Here is a 20557-nt window from a genome sequence, read left to right as displayed (position 1 = left end):
GCAATTATAACCCAGCTGCTATATATCATAAACATGAAATCATAATTATTAGAAATAGAAATGAGGTTAAAAGGAAAGTAATTTTTTCTCAGCCTCATAAATTTACACAGTGACAGCTGATAAATTTACATGGTGATGTTGATTAAATGAACAGTACTTTGGGATCTTGAAAATCAGTTTGTTTTATTTTCTACACAATTCACTATTAATAATTAAGTTTTATATATTTAATTTAGAGGTATAGATTTCAAAAGCATTATCATTATAAATTTCAATTTGTCAGTAACGTACTGTCACTCTTTCCACAGGTCGAGCTTCATGTGCACTTGGATGGATGTGTGAGACATGAAACATTATGGGAACTTGCAAAGTAAGTTTATTATCAGTGTATTTAGTTTCTGTTGTTTTGCTAGATATATTAAATGTAATGATTGTATTAGATCCCATTCTATTAATCAATATTTCTCTCAAAATGTATTCTGTGGTAATGAGGAAGACAAGAGTCTTGAGAAGATTTATTGCACAGCAGGAATGTAATGCTCAGACCTATCTACATGTAACTTCTTTCCATGTGGTTTCTCTGGTAGGAAATATATGTAGCATGACTTAAAACCATACCTTAAGCAGCAGCAGAGACATAAGAACAGTTTATTTCAAGTGAAAACCATAATTACATCTATAATATACTTTTATGTGTTGGTGGGTAACAAACTGACTTCATAATCTGACAATACACTCTCATTTGTCGTTCTTGCCTTCAGAAGAGTGGTTTTTTTGTGCTATTGACTTGCAGAAAGAAACACTAGTATATTTTGCATACTGTAAATGTACAATTTTATGTGAAACATTTCTGTAAAACACAACATAAGTCAATTAATTACTTGCATTGTGGGGGATTGTTTCCCTACTTAATTTACTAAAACTGAATACAATGTAGCAGAATGCGGCATGCTAGGTGCTGTATAAAGAACAGTTCTACATGTGGTTCGAAAATGACACTTTCATATAAAATCAAATTGTTACACCAAAGGAACATGATTTACTCTCATAGATTAACTGTCCTTGGAGGAGGTTACTGGGTAATTTCTACAAAGCTAAGTAAAGCAGCACATGGTAATTGTCTCACATGGAAAATATTGACGATGAGATAAAGAACAAAGTTTGCATAGTTATTACATGCGTGTTAACAGTGGAGATGGGCAAACACATGCTGGTCAGAATGTTTGTGGCATTAACTTTCAGTGACTCACTGGCATTTGTAGTGGGTATGTAGGCAGCGCAGCATGGGAGAACTTTCAAACTCAGTGGCAAGTGTCACAATTTAGTGTGTGTGTCATGACAGGAGCATCAGATGGAACTTATGCTGAAACCATGAGAGCCAGGCTGAGCAAAGCTAGGCTGGCAGAAGCCTTCTTTGAATCGGTAGCCAGTGGCTACAGTGCCCAGGTATCTGGTCGTATGGTAAAATTGATAGCTTGTGATGGAAGTCAGCACACGAAGAAACACTCTAAATGGCTCTGAGCACTATGCGATTTAACTTCTGAGGTCATCAGTCGCCTAGAACTTAGAACTAATTAAACCTAACTAACCTAAGGACATCACACACATCCATGCCCAAGGCAGGATTCGAACTTGCGACGGGAGCGGTCGCTCGGCTCCAGACTGTAGCGCCTAGAACCGCACGGCCACTCTGGCCGGCCAACATCTCTGCATTACCAGACAGCCGTAGTGATGTAGTAACCTGTGGGAATGCTAGGGTTGATGTGTGGCTAAGGGCCACCACAGCATGATATTCTTAAATTTCAGTTTTACAGAATAATTCAAGTGACTGAGTATGGTGAAGAAATTAGTTTGAAACTTTGTTGTTCTTATCCTTTTGTTCAAATATTGCTGGCTAGGAATATGGGAGGGAGGGGTGGCAGGAGTATGGGCTGGACATGATGAAGTCACATGGAGACATGAATTGGGAGGGCGGATAGGACAGATCTGTTGGATGGAGGGTGTAGGGAAAGTGGGGGGTTTTGGAGTGAAGAATGTGTTTTTCCAGAGTTAGCTGCCACCTACATGGTTCAGAAAACTTGATAGTGGAGGGAAGGATACAGTTGACCCTGCTTGTGAAGCAGCCGTTGAAATAGAGCATTTAGTGCCCAGCTGCATTTTGTACCACTGGTTCATCAACTTTGCTCATGGCAACTGTTTGGTGGTGGCCATATATTCTGGTGGGCAGCCGATTAGTTGTCATACTGACATAAAAAGCTGTGCAGTGATTGCAGCAAAGTTGGTATATGACATGGTTGCTTTCACAGGTAGCCCTGCACCTATCCTATCATCCCCTCCAAATTCTTTTGACATGGCTGCTTTCTTAGGTGGCTCTGCACCTGTCGTATTACCCCCTCCCAATCCACATTTCTATGTCACTTTCTTTGTGCATCCCTCCCTGTCAGCTCTGGCATTTGTGCATCACATGTCCTATCCCTTACAAAATATGTCTTTAAGTTTTTTCCAAGTTTGAAGTTTGTTAGAAAGTTTAACACTCATGGGGAGAGCACTGATCTGGCATAGAGGTGCATTGATTTAAGTGATATGACAGTTTTTGTTTTGCCTGTAAAGTGATCATCAATATCACAGTCATTTTGCAATCTAATATTTTCCATAATGTAGATAAATGATAAAAAGAGGATTACTAGAGATTTTCAACAGAGCTTTACATGAATATCTAGTTTTGCATCCAAGCATAATTATAATAGCTCTTTTTTGCAGTTTGAATGTGCTGATAACTGCTTTACAGTTTTTCCTCAAAATGTGACCCTTTATTTCAGATGAGAATGAAAGTAGGCACGGCTCTTCACTGTTTTCTCACAGCAACAGGATCTTAGTGAGCAAAGAAAGTAGCAAGGCTTGCTCAGTTTTGCATTAGGATATTAAGTAAGCTTATTCCATTTTGTATCCCTTTGCACCCTTTATCCTAAGCATTTGCTTCTGTACTTTTATCAACTGGTTCATCATTATTAGAGAGAAATAAGATGTACATGTCCTTTTTCAGGGCATTGTGAAATTTTAGTGCGATATTTTTTTACAATTTATTAAAAGCTGATTATTCTGTGCCCAGCTGCTAAGTCGTATTATGAGGGTGTTTACTGATATCTGTAATACTTCCTAACTTTCCCTTTTAATAGAATATCCTTATTCAGAACATTATGAAATTATACTGCAGTAATTTTTTTACTGTTTATTAAAATTTTTTTATTCTGTGCTTAGCTGCTAGTTGTTTTGTGACACTGTTTACTAATTGCTGTAATGCTTCTTACTTTCACCTTAGATCATTAATTTACAAAAGGAACAGAAATGGTCCCATTTCTGATCCTTGTGGTGCACTGTATTTAGTTAGATGATACTCTTGTTACATTGTGGCTCACAATACAAATGAACAGTGTACAGTTAACTCGTTTATTGAACCAAATACAACATGGTACAAAGTGTAACAACAGGGAAGCTACAGCAGAAGCGATACCAAATCTGTAGCAAAGTTTAGTCCAGCATAGCATTGCAGATCCGTAGAGTAACCAAGAGTTAAGTCCAAAAAGCAAGGCGTTTCCAAATCTCAGATGTGGCATGGTATGATGACAGTGAACAGTACGATGAAGACATCTTGGGAGCTGGCATCCACAGAGATATAGGCCAGCATAATGGTCACCAGCGGTGTTCGTGCTAGTGTTGAGTTGGCACATGTATCCAGTGTTATAGACTCACACTGGGGGCAAAGGTAGAGCCTCTGGTGTTGACCCCAAATCCTTGGCTAGTGAGCCTTAGATCAGCGTGAGGAGCCATGACAGTGGTGTGCCAACATGCTGTGTTGCTCATGTGGCCATTGCAGAGTACTGTGCTGGAAACACAGTAATGGGGATTTACCACACTCTTCCCCTACTGGAAAGGAGGTGGGGAGGTGCAACAACACTAAACATTGGCCCAGCCCCTTGCTGGGCATAGAACAAGGTGTGCAACCTCCATCTCATCTGCTCTCCCCCCTCCCCTCTCCCCTCCCTGAGGCCTCAGGCAGCAGAAGCCCCTGGTCTGCAGACACTTGAGGGTAGGGCCAAAAGTGGCCATGACAGCGATAGCTGCACAGGGTGGGGACATAGGTGTGGTGGCTGAAGCCAGAGGTGACGCCATGATGACATTTGGGCTATTGAGTTGTGGCCATCTCTGTGGTGCACCATCTGTTGAGGTCCCCAACTAAGGTATCTGGACCCAAATTGTCAGTCTGCCTCATGGTGGAGAAGCAGGAGGTGAGGCTGGGTTCTGCCTTCCCGTTGCTGTGGTGACCCAGAACAGTTCACATTGGGGTGAGAAGGGGATGGGTGGAGGAGGAATGGGGGGGTGAGGGGGGGAGAATGGACTCGAGGTTGAGCTCGTCTTCCACCGAAGGACAGGAAACTTCGGGAGCATGGGAAGAATTAGTGAGAAGAGAAATGTGGACTGAAATTGCATAACTGTAGCTGTTTATGGTGAAAGGAAGGTGAATAGACGTGCTTTGCTCGATTCTTAGTGGAAAGTTCTCAAAGACCTATGCCCAAAATTGCAGACCATTGTCAGTGACTATCACCTGCCTGCAGTAGGCCCTCATTGGTGAAAATCCTGGACAGCACCATTATTGTATATTCTGCCATGATAGTACGGCAGTTGACAATGTATATTGGAGAAACTATCTATTATGATGAGGCATGTTGTACTTAGGAAGGGTCCGGAAAAATCAAGATGCAACTGATTCTGAAGTTTGTTGGTTGTTGGCATTGGCAAAAAAACCTGATGCTGGGCTGCTTACTGTTCTGAATGTGTGTTGCATTGACAGATTAGGCACTTTGTTTTCCATTTGATGACAGGCCAATAAGTGAACCACCGGGTGAGCAGCTTGGTTCTGAATATACCCCAATGTCCTTGATGAAGAAACTGAATGATTTGTCTTCATCGTGATGTTGGAATTACCACTCGTGATGACTTGTGGTCAATTGTTAAAAGGACCACACTATCTACCCGGCTCAAACTGTGTCCCAGCACATAGTAATGGTGAAGGGGATTAGATTATTGATAGGCCAGTTATTCTTGCCACTCCCCTCAAAATGAAAGTGTGAACTTGTTGGAGAATGTGTCCATTCCCACGGCATTGGCAATTGAGATTCCTGTAACTGGAAAACTGTTCGTGGCTTGTTGAGCCTTGTTGTCCAGGAAGAAGCAAAGGATTTCCTCCTGATTGAACTCGTTGCTCAGCAAAAAGTGTCCAGTTTGATGTGCTGTACTGTGTTTCTGAAATGATTCTCTTACTTACATCTAGAGAGGAACAGTGCACAGCGGTGGAGCTGATAACCATATGATCTGGTAAATAAGCTGCTGGGTTGAGCAATGAGGTCAATGGCTTCTGGTCTGTCACCAGCTGGAACCTGCTACCATAGAGAAATAAATAATTTTTTTAAAGCAAAGATAATCATTGTGCCCATTTCTCATTTTCAGAGTTTTTTTACCACTGAGATGAGGGTTTCTGAAGTCTGATCTATCATCATCATCTCTGTGAGCAAGGACAGCCCCCAACCCATATTCTGATGCATCTGTTGCCACCACTAGCTGCTTTCTGGATTGGAACATCTCTAAACAAGGTGCTGAGAGGAGGTGCCATTTGAGCTTAAGGAATGCCTTTTCCCATGCTGTGGATCAAGTTAATGCCACTCCTTTATTACACGAGTTTTGTAATGGATGAGCTGTCTGGGATGCAGCAGGAATTAATTTTATGTAGTATGTAATTTTCAATAGAAAAGCCTGGAGCTGCTTTAGCATTGCTGGCTGAGGCATTGATGCAATTGCTTCAGCATGATTCTTTTTTGGTAAAATACCTTGTTGAGAAAAGACTTGGCCTAAGTACTCCATTAAAGGTTGGAAAAATTCACATTTGCTGAGACTGCATTTTAATCCTGCTGCCTGCAAAATAAAATGAGGGTCTTCAGGTTTACTAAATGCTGCTTGGTAGAACTTCCATGATGAACTGTGTGTTGTGCAGATTCCTAAAATCTTCTGAGCACTTTTACCTAACTGTAATTACATGTCAGTGAGGTCAACTTAAGGTAAGAAGTAGCCACCTTTCAGCTTTGTGTATAGTTCATCAGGCTTCAGAATCAGGTACATGTCCACTTTAGCTTGAGCATTCACTCTGACTTCAGAATCCCTACAAAGCATGAGCCTGCCACGTGGCTTCTTGATGATAACCAGGAGAGTTGCCCACTGGCTTGATGAGATAATGTTCGATCACATCCAGTTCCTGCAGCCTGCCTAATTTATTTGTGACCTGTTCATGGAGTGCCTAAGGAATCGACTTGGGGTGGAAAAATCAAGGTTGTGCCAAAGGTTTTAGTGAAATGTGAGCTTCGATATTCTTTCTTTCCCAGATCAGAAGAAAACATCCTGGGGGTTTCTGTACAGAGCTCCTCCAGTTGTTTGTAAGTACATTCTCGAATACTAGATTGCTTGAGTCATTGATGGGCAATCCAAAGATGTAAATACCTTCAGGCCAAAAAGTTTCACCATATAATCACTGTTTAAAATTTAGAAAGTCATTTCTCTTCTCATTTTTTGTGAGTGGCTCCTGTGGTAAACTGATCTTTCAACAAAATTTGTTGCTTGCTAGAATTTACCAGTCATTGAGCAGATAGAGTTAGTGCAGTTGCCCCTAATTGTAAATATGTTTTATAGTTGATGAAACTTGTGGTGGCACCTGTATTAACCTCATAGTTTACTGATTTCCCAGCTACTTGCAGGGAAATGTGTATTTTATTGGAGGATTTTCTGTGATTTGAAGGGTTATCATTGATAACATTTATGTCCATTTGATCTCACGATCGTGAAGATGGAATGGCTGCCCTGCAGGTAATAGGAAGCTGACAATGTCTTGCACATCTAGTGCACTGCCGATCTGCTTGGACTGTTGTCTCTAGCTTACTTCTGCCAACAGTCTAGGCAGGAAGGATGTGCCTGTCTAAACCTGGGGCATCTTGAAAACCACTGTTTACATGCGGGGAGATAGGCCTGCTGCTGTTTGTGGACTGCCACACTTCCCCTTTGGCCACCAAATTGTAAAGTTTGCTGGGCTATCTGTTTACTGCAGCAATTTCTGTCCAGGAGTCTTAAGTGTTGGCCTGCCACTTGTGTGACTTAGTATGACTGTGTTAGAGGCAACACATCATCTAAAGACGGGTCTCCAAATTGTGAAGACTATAAGTGAAATTCTATCAGATGTTGCATCAATAAGTGCATCTCTAATCAAGACCTCTGCAGACAATTATTTGCTTTTGGCATTAAAAAAACCTGGCTCTGTGACTTAGTTCTGCTGCCTGAGGTCGATAGGATTGACCTGGTTGCTTGCAGCGTTGGTAAAACCCAGGACAAGCAGAAATCACATGACAATTTATTTGGTAGTGAGCACTAACTGAGGAACACATTTCCTCAAATGTCAGTTTATCAGGTTCTGTCAGAGAGGCTAGCTTGCTCAACAATTGATAAGTCTGTGGTTGGATCCAATATATGAAAAAAGATTTAGCTGTATCATTGTCCTTTACCATAAATATCATAAAGTGCTGCTGTAGCCATTTTTCGTATGAGTCCAAGTCTTCTGAATTCTCCTTGTGTTGTGGAAATGGCAAAGGATTAGCCATCTGTTGCTATACCCTGGCCAGAAGCTCCTAAATAAATTTTTGACTTTCCACCTGTTGAGCCATTAGCTGCTGAAGTGTAGCTGCCATAGACGGTTTGTCTATGGTGTCTGGAAAGAAGGAGAAACACACACGGTTCACAGTTCAAAGCACAGAGACTCAAGGTCCACAATTCACAGAATAATTCACAGTCCAGGTGTCACTGCATGAAAGAATGCACAGTCCTAGTGCACAAGCAAAGTTCACAGTTCGAAAAACTGCATGAAAAATTGTCACAGTCTGAGTGATAGAGCCCACACAAAGTTCAAATTTCTGTGAGTGGTGGACCTATAAGCTCAGTCCACAGTCACAAGTTTTCACGAAAAGTCTGAAAAGTAATGCCTCTGAATTTTTTATGTGGAAGCTCTTAAAGCTGTTTAAATGAAATAGACTTTATTCTGCATGTCTACATATTTGTTTCTCAGCATAGTCACCCAGGCAACAAACATATTTTACCCAACAACAGAATAGTATTTTGTTGGTACAATCATTGTAGAATATTTGACTTTGTTGATGGAGGCACTACCTCATCTCTGCATGGACTACTTCATCACTGTCAAAGTGAAGTCCTCAAAGAAGTTCTTTAAGTCTTGGAAACAGATGAAAATTAGATTGGGGCAAGTCTAGACTGTATGTAGGATGATCGATGACAGTGAACCCAAGACATCATATTGTTGCAAATGTTGCAGCCCTCATGTTTGGTCTGGCATTGTCATTCAGAAGGAGAGGGTGCTGCATGTGTGGGTGAACTCTTTGAATTTGTAATTTCAATTTTCTGAGGTTCTCTAACACTCACATAGTTTGTTACACACCACCATGTTACATGCTACAATTCAGAGCTCTGTATTGGCAGAGGGTTGCAACTTCCATCAACAAAGTGGGAAAGTTGACTGAGTAATATGCATGACATGTAATATCTCAACCAATGTTGAGAAGAGAATAAAAAATTTGAAAGCATTACTTCTCAGTACACCCTTGTATACGTCAGTATATCATTGCATATTCCATCAGCAGCTCTGCTAATGTCCTTAATATTCAGAATGGAGAATCTTGTGAAAGTGTTTGTATGATAATTATTTGTGATACTCTGTTATCTGCATTAGAATAATCACTGTTATCATGCCAGACCATAACGTAAGAGGCCAAGGTACTAATTTGGTCATCTGTGTACTGTGGCACTCTAATAATTCAGCCTCAATCTCTATAAAGAAATTATTCTCCACAAATTATTGTCCTCATGGTTTATTTTTTACATATACAAATTAATTCAGTAAATACAGTATGTTACCACCTTTCCTGTCGTATGCGCATCTCTCAAACTATTTTGTTTTTAGCTCTTTCTTCAAGTTATTATTTTTGTTGAATACTTTTGTATTCTGTTAACAACATTATTTTTGTCTATAATTATCTATTATTTTATTTGAAAATGGTGATGAGGTTGAAACTGTTCCTAGTCTTGTGTGTGTGTGTGTGTGTGTGTGTGTGTGTGTGTGTGTGTGTGTGGTGGTAGTGGGGGGGGGGGGGGGGGAGCTTCCTTTGTAGGTGCATTAACGTGGTTGTTTTGCATACATGCTACCTGCACTAGAAGAGAGAAGTGGGGACTTATTTGCTTTGCTCCAGCCTTCTTTCTGTTGTAGTCTAAAACTGATTAAAATTAAACTAACTATATGTTTTCAATATAATGGAAGGAAACATTCCACGTGGGAAAAATTATATATAAAAACAAAGATGAGGTGACTTACCGAATAAAAGCGCTGGCAGGTCGATAGACACACAAACAAACACAAACATACACACAAAATTCAAGCTTTCGCAACAAACTGTTGCCTCATCAGGAAAGAGGGAAGGAGAGGGGAAGACGAAAGGAAGTGGGTTTTAAGGGAGAGGGTAAGGAGTCATTCCAATCCCGGGAGCGGAAAGACTTACCTTAGGGGGAAAAAAGGACAGGTATACACTCGCACACACGCACATATCCATCCACACATACAGACACAAGCAGACATATTTAAAGACAGAGAGTTTGGGCAGAGATGTCAGTCGAGGCAGAAGTGTAGAGGCAAAGAAGTTGTTGAAAGACAGGTGAGGTATGAGTGGCGGCAACTTGAAATTAGCGGAGATTGAGGCCTGGCGGATGACGAGAAGAGAGGATATACTGAAGGGCAAGTTCCCATCTCCGGAGTTCGGATAGGTTGGTGTTGGTGGGAAGTATCCAGATAACCCGGACGGTGTAACACTGAGCCAAGATGTGCTGGCTGTGCACCAAGGCATGTTTAGCCACAGGGTGATCCTCATTACCAACAAACACTGTCTGCCTGTGTCCATTCATGCGAATGGACAGTTTGTTGCTGGTCATTCCCACATAGAATGCATCACAGTGTAGGCAGGTCAGTTGGTAAATCACGTGGGTGCTTTCACACGTGGCTCTGCCTCTGATCGTGTACACCTTCCGGGTTACAGGACTGGAGTAGGTGGTGGTGGGAGGGTGCATGGGACAGGTTTTGCATCAGGGGTGGTTACAAGGATAGGAGCCAGAGGGTAGGGAAGGTGGTTTGGGGATTTCATAGGGATGAACTAACAGGTTACGAAGGTTAGGTGGACGGCGGAAAGACACTCTTGGCGGAGTGGGGAGGATTTCATGAAGGATGGATCTCATTTCAGGGCAGGATTTGAGGAAATCGTATCCCTGCTGGAGAGCCACATTCAGAGTCTGGTCCAGTCCCGGAAAGTATCCTGTCACAAGTGGGGCACTTTTGTGGTTCTTCTGTGGGGGATTCTGGGTTTGAGGGGACGAGGAAGTGGCTCTGGTTATTTGCTTCTGTACCAGGTCGGGAGGGTAGTTGCGGGATGCGAAAGCTGTTTTCAGGTTGTTGGTGTAATGATTCAGGGATTCCGGACTGGAGCAGATTCGTTTGCCACGAAGACCTAGGCTGTAGGGAAGGGACCGTTTGATGTGGAATGGGTGGCAGCTGTCATAATGGAGGTACTGTTGCTTGTTGGTGGGTTTGATGTGGACGGACGTGTGAAGTTGGCCATTGGACAGGTGGAGGTCAACGTCAAGGAAAGTGGCATGGGATTTGGAGTAGGACCAGGTGAAACTGATGGAACCAAAGGAGTTGAGGTTGGAGAGGAAATTCTGGAGTTCTTCTTCACTGTGAGTCCAGATCATGAAGATGTCATCAATAAATCTGTACCAAACTTTGGGTTGGCAGACTTGGGTAACCAAGAAGGCTTCCTCTAAGCGACCCATGAATAGGTTGGCGTACGAGGGGGCCATCCTGGTGCCCATGGCTGTTCCCTTTAATTGTTGGTATGTCTGGCCCTCAAAAGTGAAGAAGTTGTGGGTCAGGATGAAGCTGGCTAAGGTGATGAGGAAAGAGGTTTTAGGTAGGGTGGCAGGTGATCGGCGTGAAAGGAAATGCTCCATCGCAGCGAGGCCCTGGACGTGCGGAATATTTGTGTATAAGGACGTGGCATCAATGGTTACAAGGATGGTTTCCGGGGGTAACAGATTGGGTAAGGATTCCAGGCGTTCAAGGAAGTGGTTGGTGTCCTTGATGAAGGATGGGAGACTGCATGTAATGGGTTGAAGGTGTTGATCTACGTAGGCAGAGATACGTTCAGTGGGGGCTTGGTAACCAGCCTCACACTCAAAGTTCCCATCTCTGGCTGCAACCCTTCCTTCCATCAGTCCCTATACCAGTTCCAAACTGAACAATCCATTGCCCTCACCCACCTAATCCTTCACCTGCACATCAACTCAGCCAATGAACACACCCGTCAACTCCTATCCTTAATAAAAGTCCTTAATCTTTCCTCTCCCACATCCACACCGGCTGTTCAGAGCATCCTCCTACAGGCCAACCGTAAATTAGAACAGCATGCCACCCTTCACCTCAAAAAACTATCCAATCTCCTGGTTTCCCACCTCCGGAAAGGCAACTCACTCACCCTTCACAACCTTTCCAGCAAACCTCAACCTCCTCTCATTGCACACAAACCCAGTCTCTCCCATCTACTCAATCTCCCACTTCCAGCTCCACTCCCTCCAAAACCTCAAAATTCCGATCAACACAATCTGGAACCACAACACCCTAATTCAGTAGTTAACCTTTCCTCCAAACCTCTCTCCCAATCCGAAACCTCTGTCCTATCCAAAGGCCTCACCTTCAGCCCCACTCCCAGATTCAACCAAACAGCCCTCGTCAAAGATTTACTGTCCTACACTCGTACTCTCTGCTGGAAGTATCACTTTGCCACGAAGAAAAATGATCCTAATCCTACTCCTAATGATCCGACTCCTCAAGACACCATCCAAATTGAACCCTGCCTGGAACAGTTCCGTCCTCCGTCACAGCGGGACCCACCTCCTCTTCCTCAAATTCACCCTCTCCAAACCTTCCAGGAATTTCTGACTTCCAGCCTTGCATCTCAATCCTTCTTAAAAAACCTTAATCCTACACCCAACATCACCACTGCTGAAGCCCAGGCTATCCGTGATCTGAAGGCTGACCGATCCATCGTCATTCTTCCGGCGGACAAGGGTTCCACGACCGTGGTACTTGATCGTCGAGAGTATGTGGCTGAGGGACTGCGTCAGCTTTCAGACAACACCACATACAAAGTTTGCCAAGGTAACCCCATTCCCGATGTCCAGGCGGAGCTTCAAGGAATCCTCAGAACCTTAGGCCCCCTGCAAAACCTTTCACCTGACTCCATCAACCTCCTGACCCCACCGACACCCCGCACCCCTACCTTCTACCTTCTTCCTAAAATCCACAAACCCAATCATCCCGGCCGCCCCATTGTAGCTGGTTACCAAGCCCCCACTGAACGTATCTCTGCCTACGTAGATCAACACCTTCAACCCATTACATGCAGTCTCCCATCCTTCATCAAGGACACCAACCACTTCCTTGAACGCCTGGAATCCTTACCCAATCTGTTACCCCCGGAAACCATCCTTGTAACCATTGATGCCACGTCCTTATACACAAATATTCCGCACGTCCAGGGCCTCGCTGCGATGGAGCATTTCCTTTCACGCCGATCACCTGCCACCCTACCTAAAACCTCTTTCCTCATCACCTTAGCCAGCTTCATCCTGACCCACAACTTCTTCACTTTTGAGGGCCAGACATACCAACAATTAAAGGGAACAGCCATGGGCACCAGGATGGCCCCCTCGTACGCCAACCTATTCATGGGTCGCTTAGAGGAAGCCTTCTTGGTTACCCAAGTCTGCCAACCCAAAGTTTGGTACAGATTTATTGATGACATCTTCATGATCTGGACTCACAGTGAAGAAGAACTCCAGAATTTCCTCTCCAACCTCAACTCCTTTGGTTCCATCAGTTTCACCTGGTCCTACTCCAAATCCCATGCCACTTTCCTTGACGTTGACCTCCACCTGTCCAATGGCCAACTTCACACGTCCGTCCACATCAAACCCACCAACAAGCAACAGTACCTCCATTATGACAGCTGCCACCCATTCCACATCAAACGGTCCCTTCCCTACAGCCTAGGTCTTCGTGGCAAACGAATCTGCTCCAGTCCGGAATCCCTGAATCATTACACCAACAACCTGAAAACAGCTTTCGCATCCCGCAACTACCCTCCCGACCTGGTACAGAAGCAAATAACCAGAGCCACTTCCTCGTCCCCTCAAACCCAGAATCCCCCACAGAAGAACCACAAAAGTGCCCCACTTGTGACAGGATACTTTCCGGGACTGGACCAGACTCTGAATGTGGCTCTCCAGCAGGGATACGATTTCCTCAAATCCTGCCCTGAAATGAGATCCATCCTTCATGAAATCCTCCCCACTCCGCCAAGAGTGTCTTTCCGCCGTCCACCTAACCTTCGTAACCTGTTAGTTCATCCCTATGAAATCCCCAAACCACCTTCCCTACCCTCTGGCTCCTATCCTTGTAACCACCCCTGATGCAAAACCTGTCCCATGCACCCTCCCACCACCACCTACTCCAGTCCTGTAACCCGGAAGGTGTACACGATCAGAGGCAGAGCCACGTGTGAAAGCACCCACGTGATTTACCAACTGACCTGCCTACACTGTGATGCATTCTATGTGGGAATGACCAGCAACAAACTGTCCATTCGCATGAATGGACACAGGCAGACAGTGTTTGTTGGTAATGAGGATCACCCTGTGGCTAAACATGCCTTGGTGCACAGCCAGCACATCTTGGCTCAGTGTTACACCGTCCGGGTTATCTGGATACTTCCCACCAACACCAACCTATCCGGACTCCGGAGATGGGAACTTGCCCTTCAGTATATCCTCTCTTCTCGTCATCCGCCAGGCCTCAATCTCCGCTAATTTCAAGTTGCCGCCACTCATACCTCACCTGTCTTTCAACAACTTCTTTGCCTCTACACTTCTGCCTCGACTGACATCTCTGCCCAAACTCTCTGTCTTTAAATATGTCTGCTTGTGTCTGTATGTGTGGATGGATATGTGCGTGTGTGCGAGTGTATACCTGTCCTTTTTTCCCCCTAAGGTAAGTCTTTCCGCTCCCGGGATTGGAATAACTATATGTTTTGCTTCATTGTGTCTAACTCTACTCCCATTCTTCTGCCTCTCTATTTATCTACCTTTCTTGTCAAGTGGGGCGGGGGAAGAAGATTGCTTTAACATTGACAATGTAGAGTGAGAAAGCTGGGTTAATTTTAATGTTTAAGAAGTCTGGGAGGATAACTGAATGTGACCTTGTTGTTGAAAGGGTCATCCCAGTGTTTGTCAGGTGAGGTTTGAGGAAGTAATAGGGAATGTGAGGCAGTACAACTTCACCAAAGCTTGAATATAATTTCTCTTACACAGAAATAGTGTGCTTTGCCATAAAACTGCTTTAACCAACCCTCCTTATGTTTTATATTTGGCTGACACTTGCTACTATTTGTCATCTACTTTTACACTTATTACATCAATTCTATTCTCAGTTTTATTCAGCTTTTAACAAACTTTGAACAGTCAGTAATCAGAGCCCAGGCAAATTGCCTGACGATGTGTTGCATACAGGACTATTACAGTTTTTGTCCAGAATCATTTAGTTTGGTTGAGATTCCAGTAAAATCTATAATTTTAGCAATGTTCCTTTATTGAGAATGTGTCTCATTCTTTTCTTATTAGCTTACTGTTAAAGCTAGACCATTCCTATAATTTATCAATACTTGGAGAGAAACCTATTATCTTTTAATGAGGCTTTTTGGAAGTATCTATACCTGCTTTTACACTGATTAACATGTTTGTTTACCACTGTGTTAATTATTTGTGGCTGCTATTGCTCTTTTCTGATTTCATATACATGATGGCCTTTATGTGGCATTATATTCTTCCATTCATTCATCATGTTCTGTAGATTCCATTAGGAGGAGAACCCATAGGGATGTGCAACAAGTTCTAACATTACCTTTTCAAATTCAAGAAATATTACTGTTTTTTTACTGTTCATAAATAAAGTGCTTAAAAAAAGTTAAACACCAGGAATTTCTTATTTCATTCTAAGTTGCTGCTTGCATCTCTTTTCATTTATCTTTTTAAAACAAGGAAATGGTAGAATACTTCATTTGTCTTGTGGAGACTCTCCCACTCTCTTACATCTTTATGTTGGATGGAAGCACAGTGTAAGTTCTGCAATGTAAATGGTTTACTGAATAATTTCTGACTCAAATTATGTAACACTTTTTTATTTGGTAGAAACATTTGAAATATCCACTTTCCATGTCTTTCCAGAACTGTAAACTCATATTTTCACAGGAGGCCAACTTCAGTAGGATTGCAACCACATTGTTCAATGACAAAACGATCTGAGATTCATGTTGACTCTTTTGTTAATCATCCTCTCATTAGAGAAATAGCCTATCTTCATAAGAGACAATGTCTGAGCTTATTAATTTTTTAAACTTTTGTGGTGCAAGAATCTTACAGTTAGTCAATGAACAGTGACAGGAGCCATCCACAATGCATTGACCTGAACATCCATTGATTAGAGAAGAGTAATGTTTTTTTTTTTTTTTTTTACATTGGAATAATTAAATTTTCTTACTGAAGCTACTCAGAGAAACTATAAGAATGAAAAATAATCCCATCACTGTTGGAATGTGCATTCTTGACATGACAAAATATGTGTACACAAACCTTTTGACTTATTCACATCTTATTATGTCACTTAACAGGAGGATTTTTTTTTTTCCTTTGTGCAATTTTCTCAAAGAAGTAGGCACATTTCAGGGTCATAGTATACATTAATACAAATCAAGGTCATCATAGAAACTTAATCTCCATACTGTATTAACAATAAATTATCAGTATTTGGCTTTTTTTAAAAAAAAAAAAAAAACCTACTGCCTCCTCAGTTTTATTGTGTAGTTGCTGTTTATCTGCTGTCTGTAGCTTAATATTCACTTACTTGATAAGGAAATATTTCTATATTTAGAGATACTAAATCTTGTTTATAGTACATTACTACTTGCCATGTAGGTAACAAAACTCTTCAGTCCCTGAATCTAGACATTCAGATAATTTGTAGGAAGAGTGGTTGATGAGGTAGGTTTTTAATTTTATTTTGAATTGATGTGGATTTCCAATTTCTTCCATTACATTAGATGAGAATTATCGTACCAACAGAGTACGTAACTGCATTCTGAATCCTGGATAAGGAGGCAGTCTACACGAAAATTATTTTTGTCTCTTCTACTGCAACTGTAAATCACTGTTCACTTGATACTGACTTTTACTATTGGGAACAAAATCCATTAAGAAATGAATATGTTGGGAAGGAAGTGTAAGAATTCCTAGATACTTAAACAGTTGTAGATTATTTCCTCTGTGTAGTAGGATAGAACGTACCAAAAATACACGAACACAAATTTAACTGGCTACAAGTGTTATTTGTGACTGCGCACTACAGAATCACCTCTGTCTTGCATTGCTCAGTACAAACTGCCTGTCTGAAGCACAGACACTTCACACCTCTGCTCAGCTGTGTAAGTCAGTGATATTCTTTGCCTCAATGTTACCACAGAGCAGGCTGTTCAGAATGGTAACCGGTAGAGTGATCTTGAGTTCACCTGCTGAGGAGGTTCATGAAGAAACTGCCATGACATCCACTGTTTCTGGGAGGCAGAGATACTTACAGAACTAGTAGTGATTGCCTTGGTTGTTGCATCAAAGGCTGCATGCATTGCTTCACCCAGAAGTCAGTGTTGATCAGTTTGACCACAACTTCTTCAAGTTGAAAGTCATGGATGTTGGCTGTGACCATTTCTGATTAGTGGGTCGAGATCCGGTTGAATGTGAGACATCTGGATTGTTGTCGTCTTGCGATTGTTTGTATCCACCATGGTGATGAGGTTCCATGCTGGTTTTACTCTGTTAATGAAGACTGTCATATGGTTGCCACTGACATCAATATCGAATGTGTGGCTGCCACTTTTTAACACTTGGAATGGCCCATTGTAGGGAGGCTATAAGGCCGGATTGTAACATAGCAATTACGTTATGTAGTACTTTATAAACATACCCATCCTATTTTGCAATTTTATTTAAAGGCTTCAATAGCCATTTTAGTAATAATACAGAATAATAAAATAGAAGTAATATCTGGCATTCCTCATTAAGTGTTATAGGCCCTCTATTGTTTCTGATCTGTATTAACGACATAGGAGACAGTCTGAGTAGCCGTCTTAGATTGTCTGCAGATGATGCTGTCATTTACCTTCTTGTAAAGTCATCAGATGATCAAAACGACTTGCAAAATGATTTAGATAAGATATATGTATGACGGGAAAAGTATCAATTGACCCTGAATAAAGAAAAGTGTGAAGTTATTCACATGAGTACTAAAAGAAGTCAGCTAAATTTCGATTTTGCAGGAAGTCACACAAATCTGAAGGCTGTAAATTCAGATAAATACTTACGGATTACAATTATAAATAACCTAAATTGGAATGATCACATAGATAATATTGTGGGTAGAGCAAACCAAAGACTGTGATTCATTGGCAGAACACTTAGAAGGTAGAACAGGTCTACTAAAGAGACTGCTTACACCATGCTTGTCCGCCCTATTCTGGAGTATTGCTGTGCGGTGTGGCATCCATATCAGGTGGGACTGACGGATGACATCGAAAAAGTACAAAGAAGGGCAGCTCGTTTTGTATTATCGTGAAATAGGGGAGATAGTGGCACAGACATGATAGTGAATTGGAGTGGCAATCATTAAAACAAAGGCATTTTTCGTTGCGATGGGATCTTCTCATGAAATTTCAATCACCAGTTTTCTCTTCTGATTGCAAAAACATTCTGTTGCCACCCACCTACATAGGGAGAAATGATCATCACAATAAAATAAGAGAAATCAGGGCTTGCACGTAAAAATTTAAGAGCTCGTTTTTCCCGTGTGCCGTTCGAGAGTGGAACGGTAGAGAGACAGCTTGAAGGTGTTTCATTGAACCCTCTGTCAGGCACTTTATTGTGAATAACAGAGTAATCACATAGATGTAGATGTAGATGAATAATAGTAATAATAATAATAATAACATAGGGGCTTTACCCAAATTTAAACCAAAATAATTCACATCACTCATAAGGCTACATGAATTAATAAATTTTTGTTATTAACCAAAGTAAATGTAAATGAGATTATGGAGAAGGCAGTGGGCATGCATACTCAAGCTATCAGTATAGAAGGCTCTGAGTCATCTCGAGAGGGAAGGCACACTGGCACACTCAATTATGTGCTTTACAGTACATTTGAAAGATATTTTTCTTAACCTGAAGGGTTGCCATCAAAGTTGTGGAGGGGAGGGCTCCCCCCCCCCCCCCCCTCCCCTCCCCAGCATTCCACCATTCACAATCCCTCATGCTTTCTGATACCAGAACAGTATTACAATGCTGAAATTGTTCTAGAAGGTACTAGAAACCAATAATTTTCCCATGCAACTGGCACCCCCATCTACACCCAGAATTTCTTTGGGTTTTGTGAAAGACAATTTGACAACAATCTGCTGCAGTAATCATTGAAGGCTTCGTGCATTACTCTCTTGATGGATGAACACATTTCATTCAGCATCTCTCTCTCTCTACAGCCCTATGCTTAGTTTTATATCTATCATCCAGTAATTTCTTTTCCTTTCGAAGTTTCTTTACAGTGACTGTATACCCAGAGGTCCCTCCCGTTGTGAATTGTGCCACTTCTTACATACCTCTCCAGTGCATAGTCAACTATTCTCTTAAAGTTGAGCCAGAGTTTCTCTACATGCTCCTGATGTGTGCGGAAAGTTTCAAGTTCCTCATTGAGATGTGACATTTCTGACCTTTTTTATCTAGTTTACTGAACATATATATCTTTCTGCTTTTTTTAGTTGTCCTTTGTACTTTGGTAATCATTATTGCTGCAACTGCTTCACATTCACTGATATAAGTTTTGATCTGGGCATCCTCAAAGTGGTCAGGTCTATTTGTTGCCATTAGATCCAATACATTTCCATCATGAGTGGGGTTTTGAACAATCTCTTCTAGGTGGTTTTCAGAAAAGGCATTTAATAATGTTTCACAGTATGTCTTATCACATGCAGCACTAACAAAACTGTAATTTTCCCAGTTGATTGTTGAATGATTAAAGTCATCACTGATGATTACAATATGATTGGGAAACTTAAGTACAAGGGAACTGAGGTTTTCTCTATAGTTTTCGGTTACATCAGGAGATGAGTCTTGTGGGTTATAGAAGGATCCATTTATGTTGAGTGATTCCAGTTGCTTTTCTATTCCTTGGACACTTATTTCGATGTCAGCCATTTTTTCGTTTGTGCGAGGATTCAGAGAAGGAACTGCAGTGCGGTCTTCCTCTGTGAAACAGCTTTGGAAAAAGGTGTTTAGTATTTCAGCTTTACGCATGTCATCCTCTGTTTCAATGCCATCATCATCCCGGAGTGTCTGGATATGCTGTTTCGAGCCACTTACTGATTTAACGTAAGACCAGAACTTCCTAGGATTTTCTGTCAAGTCGGTACATAGAATTTTACTTTCGAATTCACTGAATGCTTCACGCAAAGCCCTCCTTATGCTAACTTTGAGATCATTTAGCTTCTGTTTGTCTGAGAGGTTTTGTCTGCATTTACACTTGGAGTGAAGCTGTCTTTGCTTTCACAGTAGTTTCCTAACTTTGTTGTTGAACCACAGTGGGTTTTTCCCATCCCTCACAGTTTTACTCAGCACGTACCTGTCTAAAACGCATTTTACGATTGCCTTGAACTTTTTCCATAAACACTCAACATTGTTAGTGTCGGAACAGAAATTTTCGTTTTGATCTGTTAGGTAGTCTGAAATCTGCCGTCTATTACTCTTGCTAAACAGATAAACCTTCCTCCCTTTTTTATATTCCTATTAACTTCCATATTCAGGGATGCTGCAACAGCCTTGTGATCACTGATTCCCTGTTCTGCACTTACAGAGTCGAAAAGTTCAGGTCTGTTTGTTATTAGTAGGTCCAAGATGTTATCTCCACGAGTCGGTTCTCTGTTTAATTGCTCGAGGTAATTTTCGGATAGTGCACTCAGTATAATGTCACTCGATGCTCTGTCCCTACCACCCGTCCTAAACATTTGAGTGTCCCAGTCTATATCTGGTAAATTGAAATCTCAACCTAAGACTATAACATGCTGAGAAAATTTATGTGAAATGTATTCCAAATTTTCTCTCAGTTGTTCTGCCACTAATGCTGCTGAGTCGGGAGGTCGGTAAAAGGAGCCAACTATTAACCTAGCTCGGTTGTTGAGTGTAACCTCCACCCATAATAATTCAC

General features: G+C 41.8%; 1 protein-coding gene across 1 annotated transcript in view; it reads left to right on the top strand.

Annotated features, from left to right (window-relative positions):
* Window positions 1-20557, top strand: part of LOC124776953 (adenosine deaminase-like) — a 163707-nt gene that overhangs the window by 92804 nt on the left and 50346 nt on the right. Inside the window, exon 2 of the mRNA XM_047252185.1 lies at window positions 309-370. Coding sequence (XP_047108141.1) covers window positions 309-370 — 62 coding nt within the window. The remainder of the gene's footprint in view (window positions 1-308; window positions 371-20557) is intronic.

The sequence above is a fragment of the Schistocerca piceifrons genome, chromosome 2, assembly GCF_021461385.2.
Source record: "Schistocerca piceifrons isolate TAMUIC-IGC-003096 chromosome 2, iqSchPice1.1, whole genome shotgun sequence".
Lineage (NCBI taxonomy): Eukaryota > Metazoa > Arthropoda > Insecta > Orthoptera > Acrididae > Schistocerca > Schistocerca piceifrons.
The sequence above is the reverse complement of the archived record's forward strand: the minus strand, read 5'-3'. Positions and strand labels throughout refer to the sequence as shown.